Source organism: Gekko japonicus, unplaced genomic scaffold (assembly GCF_001447785.1).
Source record: "Gekko japonicus isolate JY-2015 unplaced genomic scaffold, Gekko_japonicus_V1.1 scaffold25, whole genome shotgun sequence".
NCBI classification, from domain to species: Eukaryota; Metazoa; Chordata; class Lepidosauria; order Squamata; family Gekkonidae; genus Gekko; species Gekko japonicus.
Window position 1 is genome coordinate 1577262 of NW_015171502.1, and position 15463 is coordinate 1592724.

General features: G+C 50.3%; 1 protein-coding gene across 1 annotated transcript in view; it reads left to right on the forward strand.

Moving 5' to 3' along the window:
• Positions 1–15463, forward strand: part of DCST1 (DC-STAMP domain containing 1) — a 47533-nt gene that overhangs the window by 5540 nt on the left and 26530 nt on the right. Inside the window, exons 5-10 of the mRNA XM_015419104.1 lie at positions 5464–5629; positions 6830–6973; positions 9338–9459; positions 9838–9995; positions 12371–12470; positions 12955–13050. Coding sequence (XP_015274590.1) covers positions 5464–5629; positions 6830–6973; positions 9338–9459; positions 9838–9995; positions 12371–12470; positions 12955–13050 — 786 coding nt within the window. The remainder of the gene's footprint in view (positions 1–5463; positions 5630–6829; positions 6974–9337; positions 9460–9837; positions 9996–12370; positions 12471–12954; positions 13051–15463) is intronic.

Below are 15463 nucleotides of genomic sequence, written 5' to 3' on the forward strand. Positions count from 1 at the left end.
CTCAGCATCCAGCTCTCTCAAGACTTTGTCTGCTCAGCTGATGTGAACCAATCAGATTGCTTAGAGCAGCCTGCCACTCAGGCTCACTGGCTCTGTTGTTGTTGGTACAGCACTTCTAAGACTCTTAAAAACCGTAGTCCATCGCAGAGTCATAAGAACAGACCAGTAGTCCATCTAGTCCAGCATTCTCACAGGGGCCTCAACCAGTTCCTCTGGAGTTTGAACAACAGGGCAGAGAGGCCTTCCCCTGATGTTGCCTCCTATCACTGATTATTCAAAGGTTAGTACCCATCATGGCTAGCAGCCGATTGATGAAACTCTCCTCCGTGAATCTGTTTAATCCCCTTTTAAAATCGTCTGTGCTAGTGGCCATCACTACATCCACTTGTAGTGAATTCCACAGTTTTATTACTCATTGAGTGAAGAAGTACTTCCTTGCGTCTATCCTGAATCTACTGCCCATCCACTGGGAAATATTGCCCATCTATTGCCCATGAGGCCCACAAGACCCTAACACAAGGAGACCCCCATTTTGTTTTATGGCTTGAGTCCCTTCTTTACAAGTTTATACCTGAATGTGGGCCTAGGAAAGATAGAAGGAGTTTGAATTAAATTGATATCAAAAAGCACTGAGTCATGCCAAGGAGGAAAGGAATGCTGGGCTGCTCCTCTATCAGTCATATGCATACACCCACTTTCAGAGGGATGCTATTGAGGGCCATTTGAGGGACCCTGGAGCTTCCTCCCAGCTAATCTGATCATAACCAACAATCCAGATTTCCAGAACAAGAAGCAAAGGGCCAGCTCCAGCAATCGCCTTCCTATCTAAATGACCAGATGGAAAGACCCCAACCCTTCCTGACCCATGGATGCATACATATCTGACTTCCAAATCTCCCCAAGTGAACATTTTTGACAGTGCAAATGCAAAAAGGTGCAGGGGGACGCCTCTGCATCTTATGGCCCCTCACACATGTATACAGGGTTGCCAGTCCCCAGGTCCCAGTGGAGGTTCCCTCACTTTTTGGGGCTTCTGCCTGCCACCAGCCAATAGGCTGGTGGGGGAAACCTGCCCCCAAACAGCCACATCCGGGTGCGACATCCCCAACATGGTGATGTCACCCAGAAGTGACATCATCACATCAGGGATGTCACGTGCAACGCTCTGGTTTGAGGGCAAAACTCTGTGGTAAATCTGGCCTAAAACCATAGAGTTTTACCCATAAACCAGAGCATCACTGCATGACATCGCCGATGTGATAACAGTACTTCTGGGTGACCTCATCATATTTATTTATTTATTTATTTATTTATGTTGGTGATGTCCTGGAACACCCATCAAAACCCCCCCGCTGGTGCTGCAAGGGGACCTGGCAACCCTACATGTATACCTATTTGGGTAACACCCGTCACCACTGATTGCCCCTGTGCTCCAGTGCTATGGCAGGGGGAGAAAAAGTTCTCTCTATCCACCGTCTCTGTTCTATACATATTTTTTATAAACCTCTATCATGACTTCCCTTAGTTGCCTTTTCCTTTTTTTTCTGGCTGATGGAAGAGGATAGAAAGGAACCCATTTTTGTGTCTATATGGGAACATTTACATGAACAATACAACCACATCCTTGATAACAAACACATGCTCATGTTTTTACTGCCACTGGGGACATCCAAAAATCTGGCATTTACCTGGTGATCAAGGCCTGGGCCTTCATTAGGCCAGTTCAGAAATAGGGCAATGGGCTACAGACCACGGAGAACTTTAGAAGTTGATATAATCACATCCTTGATATAAAGACCTCCTCAACTTCCAAAGCTGCCACCAGAATGCATCAGTGAGTCGTATTCTGCGACTGGGAATATCAAGAAATGTACAAAATAGAGATTTACATTCATCCCACACAGGGAGATATTTGTGCTCCTCCTGTGGGTGCAGCACGTGTAATCTCTCCCCCCCATGGGAATGATGTACCAAGACCCACTTCAGATGGCAATAATCAGCATGAACAACAGGAAAGCATGGTTCCCTCCCACTTCCTGTGCTCAAACATATGACTAACATCCAAAGCCCCTTCAAGTTCGGACTGTTGGCTGCACGCTGAAATCTGTGTTAATCGACAAAGCCCATTTCTCGTATCAAGTCGTACATGCCTGCACAGATGCAGTAGGAACAGTATACTTTTAGTCCTATGCATATTAAACATTTCCTCTAAATGCTTACTGATTTCTTGGGTTCTGTGCCTTTGGCTTGTGGGTTAATCTGTTCTGTTTCTGCGGCAACATTTTGGGGACTGAGCTGTGTAGTTAATATCAGATGGTGGCTGACTTCCCTCCAACCTTACATTGACTGGTACAATGTGAAGTAGTTAAAAAAACAAAATACCTTGGAATTGAATTAACGGCAAAAAATATAGACCTATATAAGAATAATTATGAGAAATTATGGACTAAGCTGACTCAAGATTTTAAGAAATGGGATAAAATGAACTTATCACTGATGGGAAGAATATCAGTTATAAAAATGAATGTCCTACCACGTTTGATGTTCCTGTTCCAAACAATACCAATTCTGCATAAAACGGATTTGTTGGCCAAGTGGCAACAAGAGTTGTCAAAATTTGTTTGGGCAGGCAAGAAACCAAGGATCAAAATGAAAATACTTTGTGATGCCAAAGAAAGAGGAGGTCTACAAATGCCAAATCTTAGACTATATTATGAAGCGGTTTGTCTAACATGGATGGATCAATGGGTGAAGCTTGAAAATGACAGATTGTTGGGGTTGGAAGGGCATGATTGTAGATTTGGCTGGCATGCATATTTATGGTATGACAAGATAAAAATGGACAGTTTTTTTAAACTTCACTTGGTGAGAAAAGCTTTGTATATGGTATGGACAAGATATAAGAAGTACCAGAGTGACTTAAGACCATTGTGGATTGTACCAGTAGAAGTGTTGATATCTTACTCAAGACAGCGAGGTAGAGACTGGTTGCCATATAGAGATTTAATTAAAAAAGAGGGAACAGAGTGGGTAATGAAAAAGCAGAATGAAATTGAATATGAATATGAGTGGTTGAAATATATGCAGATTTATGATCTTTTTAGATCTGACAAAAAAAACTATGGTTTTAGAGAGGAAAAAAATGAAATTGAAAAGGTTTGGGAGAGTGGAGGAGGAAAAAATATTTCTAAAATGTATAAGGTGTTGTTAAAATGGTATACTGAAGATGAAACTGTTAAAGAACAAATGTTAAAATGGGCTATTAATATGAATAAGGAAGTGGATATGGAAACTTGGGAATATTTGTGGAAAAACTCTATTAAGATCTCGACATGTACTAATGTTAAAGAAAACTGTTATAAGATGATGTATAGGTGGTACATGACACCTAAGAAGATTGCAAATATGAATCAAAATATGTCAAACAAATGCTGGAAATGTAAGAGGCATGAGGGCTCATTTTATCATATGTGGTGGACTTGTGAGAAAGCTGTAGACTTTTGGACAAAAGTCCACAATGAAATGCAAAAAATACTGAAATGTTCTTTTAAAAAAGCACCGGAAATTCTGCTTTTGGGACTTAAAATGGAAGAAGTCAATACGACTAAAAAGACTTTACTCTGGTACCTGATAGTGACAGCGAGAATGATTTATGCTCAGTTTTGGAAGACAGAAAAGGTACCAGAGGTTGAAGAATGGATACAAAAAGTTCTGTTCATGGCACAAATGGATAAGATTACAAAAAAATTGAATAACAAAGAAGACGATGAGTTTTTTGGAGAATGGAATGACTTTAAAATTTATCTGGAAAAGAACTGGGATGTGAAACAAAACTTAATATGTTTAGATCAATATTAAGTCAAATGATGTTATCTTTAGATTGTAATGATGGAAAACTGATATTGTTGATAATATGAAGTAATTTGGAGCAGGGGTGGAAGCATTGTGGGAAGCCATTGGAGGGAGGGGAGGAACTGGGAATGGGGTAGACAATTGATAGAATGAAATGTTTTATATGTTGTATTCCTGAGAAAATAAAATTTGTTTACCAAAAAAAACAACAAAGGTTAGTGCCTCTGAACATGAAGGTTCCCCTTAGTCACCATGGCTAGTACCCACCAATAGACCTGTTCTCTGTAAATCTATTGAATTCCCTTTTCAAGTTGCACAAATGAAGCAGCTACGGCCCAGGTTGCCGTCCCTTTCCTCTGACTTCTTCAGGCCACTGTATTAATGGTAGAACCCCCAAAGCTCTAGAAGTTAACTCCGACTCTCTAGAAGTTCACTCTAACTTTGAGCCTGCCTTGGGGGGGGAGGGTGGGGTATAAATTGAATCAATCAGTCTATCACTCCATGAAATAAATCTTGCTGGCCTCTGATCAACTCTGTGAGGGAAGTTTGGCTGAGTATGTGTGACTGGCCGAAGGTCACCCAGCATGCTTCCACGGGTGAGTAGGGATTCGAATCTGTGTCTCTAGTCTTCTAGTCTGACACTCGAACCAGCCATGTCAAACAGATGGCCTGGGAGCTGGAACAGGCCCATCCAGGGCTTTTATTTGGCCTGTGAGGAACTTGGGGGAAACCAGTCCAAATGTGGACCGGAAGGGCCGATATTAGGGTATTAGACCCCCTGCTGAGGTCCCTCCTTTCCCCAAACGCAGGCCCGCCCCCAGGTCTCCAGAGATAGCCCAACTCAGAGTTGGCAACTGTAAGGGGTGAGGAGGGTCAGTTTGGCCTCGAGCCCTGCTGAGGAGGGCTATGGGTCAGTGTCAGTGACAAAATATCTCTGGTACCTCACATTACATTTTATGGCCAGTTTGGTGTAGTGGTTAGGAGTGCAGACTCTAATCTAGGAGAATCAGGTTTGATTCCCCACTTTTCCACATGCAGCCAGCTGGGTGACCTTGGGTCAGTCATAAGTTCTTTCAGAGATGTTCTCTCAAGGGCAGTTCTCAAGAGAGCTCTCTCAGCCCCCCCTTACCTCCCAGGGTGTCTGTTGTGGGGAAGGGAAAGGAGATAGTAAGTCGCTCTGAGACTCCTTCAGGTAGTGAAGGGCGGGGTATAAACCCAGTCTCTTCTCTCTTCTTCTTCTACATGGCCCAGCCCGACAAAGTGACATTTATGTCAAATCCAGCCCTCATAACAAATGAGTTTCGACACCCCTGCCACTACCCCACTGAGGCAGATCAAGACGGTGGCCGCGTTAGTCCGTCTGTAGCGGTAGGAAAAAAAGCAAGAGTCCAGCAGCACCTTAAAGACCAGCAAAAATGTCTCGGCAGGGTGTGAGCTTTCAGAAGACGTGAGCACTGACTCACTAAAGTTCATACCGTGCCACAAATTCTGTTAAGTCTTTAAGGTGCTACGAGACTCTTGCTGTTTTCTACCCCACTGGCCCTCTGTCGTCGCATCCTTCCCTCGCCTACTCTCACGCCAGCATTATTCCTGTGACAGAGAAGCGGAAAGACCCTGAGGAGCGAAACCCAACAAGTAGCGCGTTCCTTCTCAGCCCTGAATGAGCAAGTGGCCAGTGAATCGGGCTACAATGTGCGCTCCGTGAGGGAGGAGAATAAGAAACACACGCCTTCTACTCAGGAACTCTACGAGAAGAAAACTCAGATGCGCTGCTCATGTGAGTGGGTGAAAAAGTGGAAGAGTGGGGGAGAGGGGGGGTACACCGGGGGTCATTTCCTGCAGGACCGCACAGGAGCGGAGCTCCGGCAGTAGGAGGCGGGCACATGCAACAAGCCCCACCCCCTGCTCCCAGCAGCCCTCAGTCAGGTAAGTTGCAGAGCTTCCCCCGCCCCCCGGTCCAAAACAGTCCAGTGGCACCTTTAAGACCAAGTTTTGTTCAGGTACCAGCTCTCCCTCCTCTGCGAGGGCAGATCTGCACGTTCCTCCCCCCCTCCAATAGCTAGCAATCCAAAACAGTCCAGTGGCACCTTTAAGACCAAGTTTGGTTCATGTACCAGCTCTCCCTCCTCTGCGAGGGCAGATCTGCACGTTCCTCCCCCCCTCCAATAGCTAGCAATCCAAAACAGTCCAGTGGCACCTTTAAGACCAAGTTTTGTTCAGGTACCAGCTCTCCCTCCTCTGCGAGGGCAGATCTGCACGTTCCTCCCCCCCTCCAATAGCTAGCAATCCAAAACAGTCCAGTGGAGCCTGAGCGGTGGGTTTTGCCTTCTGACAGACTTCCGGTGATGCCAGGGGGTGTGGGATATCCAAATGTTATGCTGATGAGTTATGCTAATGAGCTCCTGCACCTCTTTTTCTGTGAAAGGACCCCTGGGGTACACCATCACGTGCAAGGGCCCAGTGTGAAAGAAGGTCAGTTGGCTCGACTGGCCTAAACCCCACAACCAGTGCTCCCTGTAAGCTGTGGAGTCTTGTGAGCAAAAATTCTCCTTTGAGAGCTACTGGCATTAAAGTTGTGAGCGAGCGATTGGGCTACTGCATAAATCAGTTTGCTCTGGAGCCCTCCTTCCTGAGCTAAGACAAAAATGTGTGAGCCGGAGGCTAAAAAACTGTGAGCTGGCTCAGACTAACTCAGCTTAAAGGGAACACTGGCTGGCATGCAACGTAGAGGGGGATTTCTGTGCCAACGTGGGTTTGGTAGAACGGCGGAGCAGATGCTAGATGCAGAACGTGGGCCAGAGTGTTGGGCTGGATGGGCCACTGGCCTGATCGAAGATGGCTCTTCCTACCGTGACAATCCCACCGGCTCTGGGTAGGTCCCCTTTAGGCCGAGCAGACAGGCTAGCCCCCGGCCCCTTCCCGGGAGCCGGACTCCCCGAGCGTCATTAAAGCCAGGACTCGCTCTCTCTTCCCCCAGACATCATCGACCAGTCCATCAAGCGCTGCCAGGCCTGGTTCGAGGCCAAGTACCATGCCTGCTTGAAGAAGATTGCGGTGCCCGTCATCAGCCACCTGCTCTGCATCCCCATGAAGTTCAGCTTCCTCTGCCACCTCGCCAAGAGTGAGTCTCTGCCAAGGAGCCGTTGTTCTTCCCACGGGGCCGGCCACGGGGCTGGTTTCGTGCCACTGGCATCGCTCGTTGCTTAGCAAAGAGGGAGGAAAATAGCTTTGTAGGTCACTCCGGCCGGGGGACGTCTCCGCTCTCGCACCAAATGGCTTCGAATGCTGGAAGTTACGTGCGGCTCCAAAATGGGGCTAATAACTCCTCCCACCCAGGGCTGTTTCATCTCAGGAAAATGGCGGGGGGGGGGGTAGGGTTGCACTTGCCAGTGGGGTTGCCAGATCCAGGTTGGGAGACTCCTGGAGATCTGTGCGGGGGCTGGAATCTGGGGAGGACAGGGACCTCAGTGGGGTAGAATGCCTCCAAAGCATCCATGTCTTCCCGTTTGGTGTACTGGTTAGGATCTACTCTGATCTGGGAGAACCGGGTTTGATTCCCCACTCCTCCTCCACATGAAGCCAGCTGGGTGACCTTGGGTCAGTCACAAGTTCTCTCAGAGGTGTCCTCTCAAGAGCAGTCCTCGAGAGAGCGCTCTCAGCCCCACCTACCTCGCAAGGTGTTCGTTGTCTGGGGAGGTGAACGGAAAGGAGATTGTGCACCGCTCTGAGACTCCGAGTGAAGGGCGGAGTACATATCCAACTCTTCTTCTTCCTTCTCCTCCACATGAAGCCAGCCGGGTGACCTTGGGCCAGTCACGGTTCTCTCAGAGCTCTCTCAGCCCCACCTGCCTCACAGGCAGTGTTCCCTCTAAGCTGAGTTAAGTGTGAGCCAGCTCACTGTTCTTTAGCCTCCGGCTCACACATTTTTGTCTTAGCTCAGGAAGGATGGGGCTCTGGAGCAGACTAATCTATGTAGCGGCCAAATCATTTATTTAGTTTTGTATGGAGGAGCAGTCGTCTCTATGAGAGTCATTTTCCGTGACCTGCTGTCTTTTTATGTGCAAAGAGATTTCTTTTTCCTTTGGAGGAGCATTCGATCGGTGCCAGAGGCCTCCTCGCTGACAATAAGCATTAAAGAGGCTTTCCTTTGCTCCTGGAGGCAGGGTTGCCAGCCTCCAGGTGGCGCCTGGAGATCTTCTGCTATTGCACTTGATCTCCAGATGGCCGAGATCAGTCCCCCTGGAGGAAATGGCAGCTTTGGTGGATGGACTCGATGGCATGGTACCCTGATGAGACCCCTCCCCTCCCCTCCCCAAAGCTCGCCCTCCCCTGTCCCCCCGCCAAAAAATCTCCAAATATTTCCCAGAGCTGGCAGCCCTATGAATCAGACCTTCAGTCCATCAAGGTCAGTAATGTCTATTCAGACTGGCTGTGGCTCTCCAGGATCTCAGGCGGAGGACTTTCACATCCCCTACTGCCTGGTCCTTCCAACTGGAGATGCCTGGGATTGAACCGGGGACCTTCTGCATGCCAAGCAGATGCTCTCCCACTGAGCCAGAGCCCCTCCCCACCCTTGGTCCATCAAGGTCAGTATTGTCTACTCAGGGTCTCAGGCGGAGGTCTTTCACATCACCTACCACCTGGTCCTTCCAAGTGGGGATGTCGGGCATTTAATCGGGGACCTTCTGCATGCCAAGCAGATGCTCTCCCACTGAGCCAGAGCCCCTCCCCACCCTTGGTCCATCAAGGTCAGTATTGTCTACTCAGGGTCTCAGTCTTTCACATCACCTACCACCTGGTCCTTCCAACTGGAGATGCCGGGCATTGAACCGGGGACCTTCTGCATGCCAAGCAGATGCTCTCCCACTGAGCCAGAGCCCCTCTCGACCCTTGGTCCATCAAGGTCAGTATTGTCTACTCAGGGTCTCAGGCGGAGGTCTTTCACATCACCTACCACCTGGTCCTTCCAACTGGGGATGTCGGGCATTGAATCGGGGACCTTCTGCATGCCAAGCAGATGCTCTCCCACTGAGCCAGAGCCCCTCCCCACCCTTGGTCCATCAAGGTCAGTATTCTCTACTCAGGGTCTCAGGCGGAGGTCTTTCACATCACCTACCGCCCGCCTGGTCCTTCCAACTAGAGATGCCGGGGACTGAACCGGGGACCTTCTGCGTGCCAAGCAGAGGCTCTCCCACTGAGCAACAACCCTCATTCAGATTGGCAGCAGCTCTCCAGGGTCTCAGGCAGAGGTCTCTCACCTCACCTACTGCCTAGTCCCTTTTACTGGAGATAACAGGGATTGAACCTGGGATGCTCTGCATGCCAAGAAGAGACTGTCCCACTGAGCTACAACCTCTCCTTCGTGTGGCACCCCAGCTACAATTTGAAATCTTAGCGTTCAGGCACAGGTTTCTACGACCTCCACGAGAACGAGGCCTTTTGATCCCTCCCTATACTCCTCCCTCCATTTTCTCTTTTTTGCCAGTTATGAACGCTTGGTGCCGCGACAAGATTCCCGTGGACGGGAACTTTGGCCAGACCTACGACCGCGTCAACGGCTCCGTCGAGAACTTAAACCAAGACTTCTCTGCTGACTTGGTAGTCAAGGTGCGTGGGGTCCTTTGCCAGCCCAGCAGCCGAACCATGTGAAGAGAAGAAGAGGAGATTGGATTCATCCCCCGCCCTTCACTACCCGAAGGAGTCTCAGAGTGGCTTACAATCCCTTTCCCTCCCACTCCCCACAACAGACAGCCTGTGAGGAAGGTGGGGCTGAGGGAGCTCTTTTGAGGACTGTTCCTGAGAGAACAGCTCTGAGAGAACTTGTGACTGACCCAAGGTCACCCAGCTGGCTGCATGTGGAGGAGTAGGGGATCAAACCCAGTTCTCCTAGAATAGAGTCCGCGCTCCTAACCACTACACTGAATTGTGCCCCGGGTACCGTTGCTGAGGAATATAACTCCACCTTCTGTCTCCTCCCTCCCCCAGGAAGAACACCAAGCAATGCTTGTGGGTGCAAACATCTCTCACCAACACTTGGTGGATGAGGTCAACGAACAGGTGGCTCTGCATGGCAGCCGTATCAGCACTTCCATGTCCGTGCTCCGCGTCTTGCTCTCCTGCACCTTCATCATCATTTTTGCCTCGTGAGCACAAGCAGGGCAGGGGAGGCGGGGCCTTAACGGGGAGGGCCCCTAGCCAAGTGGCACATCATGTGCTTGGCATGCAGAATATTAGGGTTGCCAGCTCCCGTTTGGGAAATTCCTGGAGATTTGGGGGTGGACCATGAGGAGGGCAGGGTTTGGGGAGGGGGGACTTCAGCGAGCCAGTTTGGTGTCGTCTTTAGGAGCGCGGACTCTAATCTGGGAGAACCGGGTTTGATTCCCACCACTCCTCCACATGCAGCTTCTGGGGTGACCTCGGGTCAGTCACAAGTTCTCCCAGACCTGTTCTCTCTAGAGCAGTCCCCGAAAGAGCTCTCTCAGCCCCACCTACCTCACAGGGTGCCTGTTGTGGGGTGGGGAAGGGAAAGGAGATTGTAAACCGCTCTGAAACTCCTTCGGGTAGTGAAGGACGGGGCATAAATCCAATCTCTTCCTCCTGTGCCAGAGAGTCCTCCTTCCAAAGCGGCCACATTCTCCAGGTAATCTCTGTCCCCTGGAGAGCAGCTTTAATCTCAGGAGATCTCCGGCTACCCCCTGGAGATAGGGTTGCCAGCTCTAGAATGGGAAATAGCTGGAGATCTGGGGGGGTGGAGCCTGAGGAGGGCAGGGTTGGGGAGGGGAGGGACTTCAGTGGGGTATCCTGCCCTAGAGTCCATCTTCCAAAGCAGCCATTTTCTCCAGGTCAGCTGATCTCTGTTGCTTGGAGATCAATTGTAATAGTAGGCAGGGCTATTTTTGGGCAGGAACGCACAGGAACGGAGTTCCGGCTGGCTCCCAAGTTGACCACGCCCAACAAGAACTTATTAGCATAATAGGCCACACCCAACAGCAGAAACACATTAGGATTGGCTACATTAGGGGTGTGTGGCCTAACATGCAAAGGAGTTCCTGCTACAAAAAAAGGCCCTGGGTTTTGACAACAAACAAGGTAAACAGAATAAGAAGCAAAAGGTGGGTGTGGCTGGATGACCACACTTCTGGTAACATGGGGGTGTGGCCTAATATGCTAATGAGCTGTGCTGTCAGGGGTGTGGCTGGATATGCTAATGAGTTTCTGTTGTTGGGTGTGGCCTATTATGCTAATGAGTTCCTGCTGGGCTTTTTCTACCAAAAAAAGCCCTGATAGTAGGAGATCTCCAGCCAGTACCTGGGAGGTTGGCAGCCCTACCTGGAGATGGGCCCCTCTACCGAAGGTTCAGTCCACGGTCTCTCCAATTTAAATCACCTCAAGGGTTGAGAGCTGCTGGCCATCCAGTCTAGGGTGGCAGATCTTCAGGGACTCGAGGGGGACAAGCCGTGGAGATATGGGGAGGCACCAAGAAGATTGGGAGGAGCCCAGTGAATGGGGGGTGGAGCCTCAGGGCATGGAATAGTCGCAGGCAGGCTGGGGCAGAGCCTAGTGGAAGGGAATAGTGCCAGTCAAGTCGGAAGCGGAGCCTAGCAGAAGGGAATAGACTCAGGTGGGTCAAAGGCAGAGCTGAATGGAAGGGAACGGTGTCAATCATAAGAACATCAGAGAAGCCAATGTTGGGTCAGGCCAATAGCCCATCCAGTCCAACACTCTGGGTCACACATTGGCCAAAAATACCAGGGGCCATCAGGAGGTCCGGCAGCGGGGCCAGGACACTAGAAGCCCTCCCACTGTTGCCCCCCCCCCAAGCACCAAGAATACAGAGCCTCACTTGCCCCAGACCTCTGTTGTGGCTATTAGCCACAGTCAAGTCAGGGGCGGAGCCTAGCAGAAGGGAATAGACTCAGGCAGGTCAAGAGCAGAGCCTAGTGGAAGGGAATAGTGCCAGTCAAGTCGGGGGTGGAGCCTAGCAGAAGGGAGTAGTCTCAGGCGGGTCAGGGGCAGAGCTGAATGGAAGGGGATAGTGTCAGTCAAGGGGCGGGGCCTAGCAGAAGGGAATAGTCTCAGGCGGGTCAGGGACAGAGCCTAATGGAAGGGGATAGTGCCAGTCAAGTCAAGGGCAGAGCCAAGCAGAAGGGAATCAGGCAGGTCGAGGGCAGAGCCTAGTGGAAGGGAATAGTGCCAGTCAAGTCAGGGGCGGAGCCTAGCAGAAGGGAGTAGTCTCAGGCGGGTCAGGGGCAGAGTTGAATGGAAGGGGATAGTGCCAGTCAAGTCAGGGGCGGAGCAGAAGGGAGTAGTCTCAGGCGGGTCAGGGGCAGAGCTGAATGGAAGGGAATAGTGCCAGCCAAGTCAGGGGCAGAGCCTAAGAGTCCGGCAAGTGATGGGTGGGTTTAGCGGGAGGGGCTTGTTGGGATCAATAGGTTGGATTCAGACAGACAGGGCTGGAGCGGCTTCCCACCTCCAGCACTGCCTAGGCGTGACCTGTCCCCCAAATCCCTTTCCCAAGGGCACAGTCCTACACAAACAGTTTCAACCAAGATGTCCGCTTCGACAACATCTACATCACCCGCTATTTCCGGCAGATCGATGCCCGGCGTCGGAAGCAGGTAAGAGCGGTCAGTGACGGCAGGGCAGGCATAGCCAGGGCAGAGAGGGTCCCAGTCATCACGGACCACCTGGGCCAGCCGATGTTCAGAGGGAGGAAGCCGGAATCTAGGCCCCCTGTTCTTTGAGGTGGATCGCTCCCCCCCCCTTCCTGGTAGGGGGAGAGATTTCCTGGGGAAACTGAGTCTGAGCTTGTGCCTGCTATGCTGTGAGAACAGTTCAACCAATCAGGGTCAGTCTCGGTTGCCAGCTCCGGTTGGGAAATACCTGAAGATTTTGAGGGTGGAGCCTGGGGCGGACAGGTATAGTGCCACAGAGTCTAGCGTCCAAAGCAGTCATTTTCTCCAGGGGAACTGCGCTCTGCCACCCTGGGGATTTAGTTGTGATCTCCAGCTGCCACCTGGAGAGTGGCAAGCTTATCTGTCACTCCCATCGATTGCTCTCTCTCCCCCCCCCCTTTCCCGTCTTTTCCCTGGAATTTTCCAGAAGAAACGGACTCTCCTTCCTTTGCGCCGTGCCGAGCTTCCTAGCTATATCGATCCTTACCATCTCATGTTCCAGCCGGCTGAGACCAAGAACCTGGTGAGTGTATGGGATGTGCAGGCAGAGACCTAGGAAGTCAGTGGGGAAGTTGGAGTTTGGTGGCAAGGCCTTTCATCAGCATGCTGAAGGGGATTTCAGAGGGAGTGGCGTCTCTCCCGTCCGGGTAACAAGCTACACTTACCCAAATCCCATCTCCCATGCAGTTAACAGGCCACCTCAGAGAGCCAGTTTGGTGCAATGGTTAGGAGCGCGGACTCGAATCTGGGAGAACTGGGTTTGATTCCCCACTCCGCCACATGCAGCTGCTGCAGTGACCTTGGGTCAGTCACAAGTTCTCCCAGAGCTGTTCTCTCAAGGACTGTTCAGGAAAGAGCTCTCTCAGCCCCGCCTACCTCACAGGGTGTCTGTTGTGGGGAGGGGAAGGGAAAGGAGAGTGTAAGCCGCTCTGAGACGCCTTCAGGTAGTGAAGGGCGGGATATAAATCCAATCTCCTCCTCCTCCTCCTTCTCCACCTGGGCAGTGTTTCTGCAATTTAGCTTCAAAATCTGGTGTTCGCTTTCCAGCCAAGGTAGCTAGCTAGAGGGTTGCCAGCAGGGGTCATTTCGTAGAAAAAGAGGTGCAGGAGCTCATTAGCATAACTCATTAGCTTAACTTATTTGCATATGCCACACACCCTGACATCACCGGAAGTGTGTCAGAAGGCAACACCCACCGCTCAGGCTCCACTGGACTGTTTTGGATTGCTAGCTATTGGGGGGGGGGAGTGCAGATCTGTCCCTCACAGAGGAGGGAGAGCTTGTACCTGAATAAAACTTGGTCTTAAAGGTGCCACCGGACTGTTTTGGATCAGGGGGACCGGGGAGGGGGGCTCTGCAGCTTACCTGGCTGCTTCTTGCTCTGACTGAGGGCTGCTGGGAGCAGGGGGCGGGGCTTGTTGCATGTGCCCGCCCCCTGGGCTCTTTACTGCCGGAGCTCCGCGGAGCGCTCCTGCAGGAAATGACCCCTGGTTGCCAGTCTGAGTGGGGAAATTCTGGGAGATTTGGGGAGGGGGAGATCTGGGAAGGCAGGGTTTGGGGAGGGGAGGGACCTCAGCAGGGTATAGTGCCATTATAGAGTCTAAAGCAGCCATTTTCTCCAGGGAAGCCGATTGCTATAGGCTGGAGAGTAGCTGTAATTCTGGGCCATCTCCAGGCCCCACCTAGAGGTTATGGAAAGATATATGACACTGTGTATAATAGATGTATGTTTAGTTTAGATCTATTTTGTGCCTTTTATTTTTCTTTAAAATTTTTTTTCTATACTATTATATAAATATTGGTGATAGAACTTGAGAGATATGTTCTCCTAGATAAGTTATTATGTTTGCTGCAAGGGTTCCAGTGGGACCCTAGAAGATATGCGGCTATTTTATGAGATTTATACTCACCAAGAGAATTTATTGTGCCTTGAGTCTTGTGTGTACATCACTGTCCTTGGAAAAGATTGCATTCGATATGGGTAAATCACTAGAGTCCCCAGGGACTAGTGATTGTGAAACTGACAAGTTGCTGTTTGAATGTCTGAGCATAGTGTAAAAAACCTGCACTTTGATGTATTGTTTTGGTGAACCTGTGCTTGGTAGTACTCGACACCAATAAAAAGCACAAAATACATCTATCTTAAGCATGCATCTATTATAAAGGTAAAGGTAAAGGTAAGATTATGGCATCCGGCCCCATCACTCCTTGGCAAAGTAGTGACAGACTTCACGTTCCTGGGATCCCAGATCACCGCAGACTGTGACAGCAGCCATGAAATTAAAAGACGCCTGCTCCTTGGGAGGAAAGCGATGGCGAACCTAAACAGCATGATAAAAAGTAGCGACATCACCCTGCCAACAAAAGTTCGCATGGTCAAAGCAATGGTATTCCCAGTAGTCATGTATGGCTGCGAGAGTTGGACTATAAGGAAGGCCGAGCGCCGAAGAATAGATTCTTTTGAACTATGGTGCTGGAGAAGACTCTTGAGAGTCCCTTGGACTGCAAGAAGATCAAATCAGTCAGTCCTAAAAGAAATCAACCCTAACTGTTCCCTGGAAGGCCAGATAATGAAACTGAAGCTCAAATACTTTGGCCACCAAATGAGAAGGGAGCACTCACTGGAGAAGACCCTGATGCTGGGAAAGATTGAAGGTCAAAGAAGACGGGGACGGCAAAGAATGAGATGGTTAGACAATGTCATAGATGCAACGAACATGAAATTGAGCCAACTTCAGAGGACGGCGGAAGACAGGAGGGCCTGGCAGGAGATCAAAGAAGGCGGGGACGGCAAAGAATGAGATGGTTAGACAATGTCATAGATGCAACGAACATGAAATTGAGCAAACTTCAGAGGACGGCGGAAAACAGGAGGGCCTGGCGAGATCTTGTCCATGGCACCGGTGTAATCTTCGCGGGGGCTGGGGGGCTGGCGC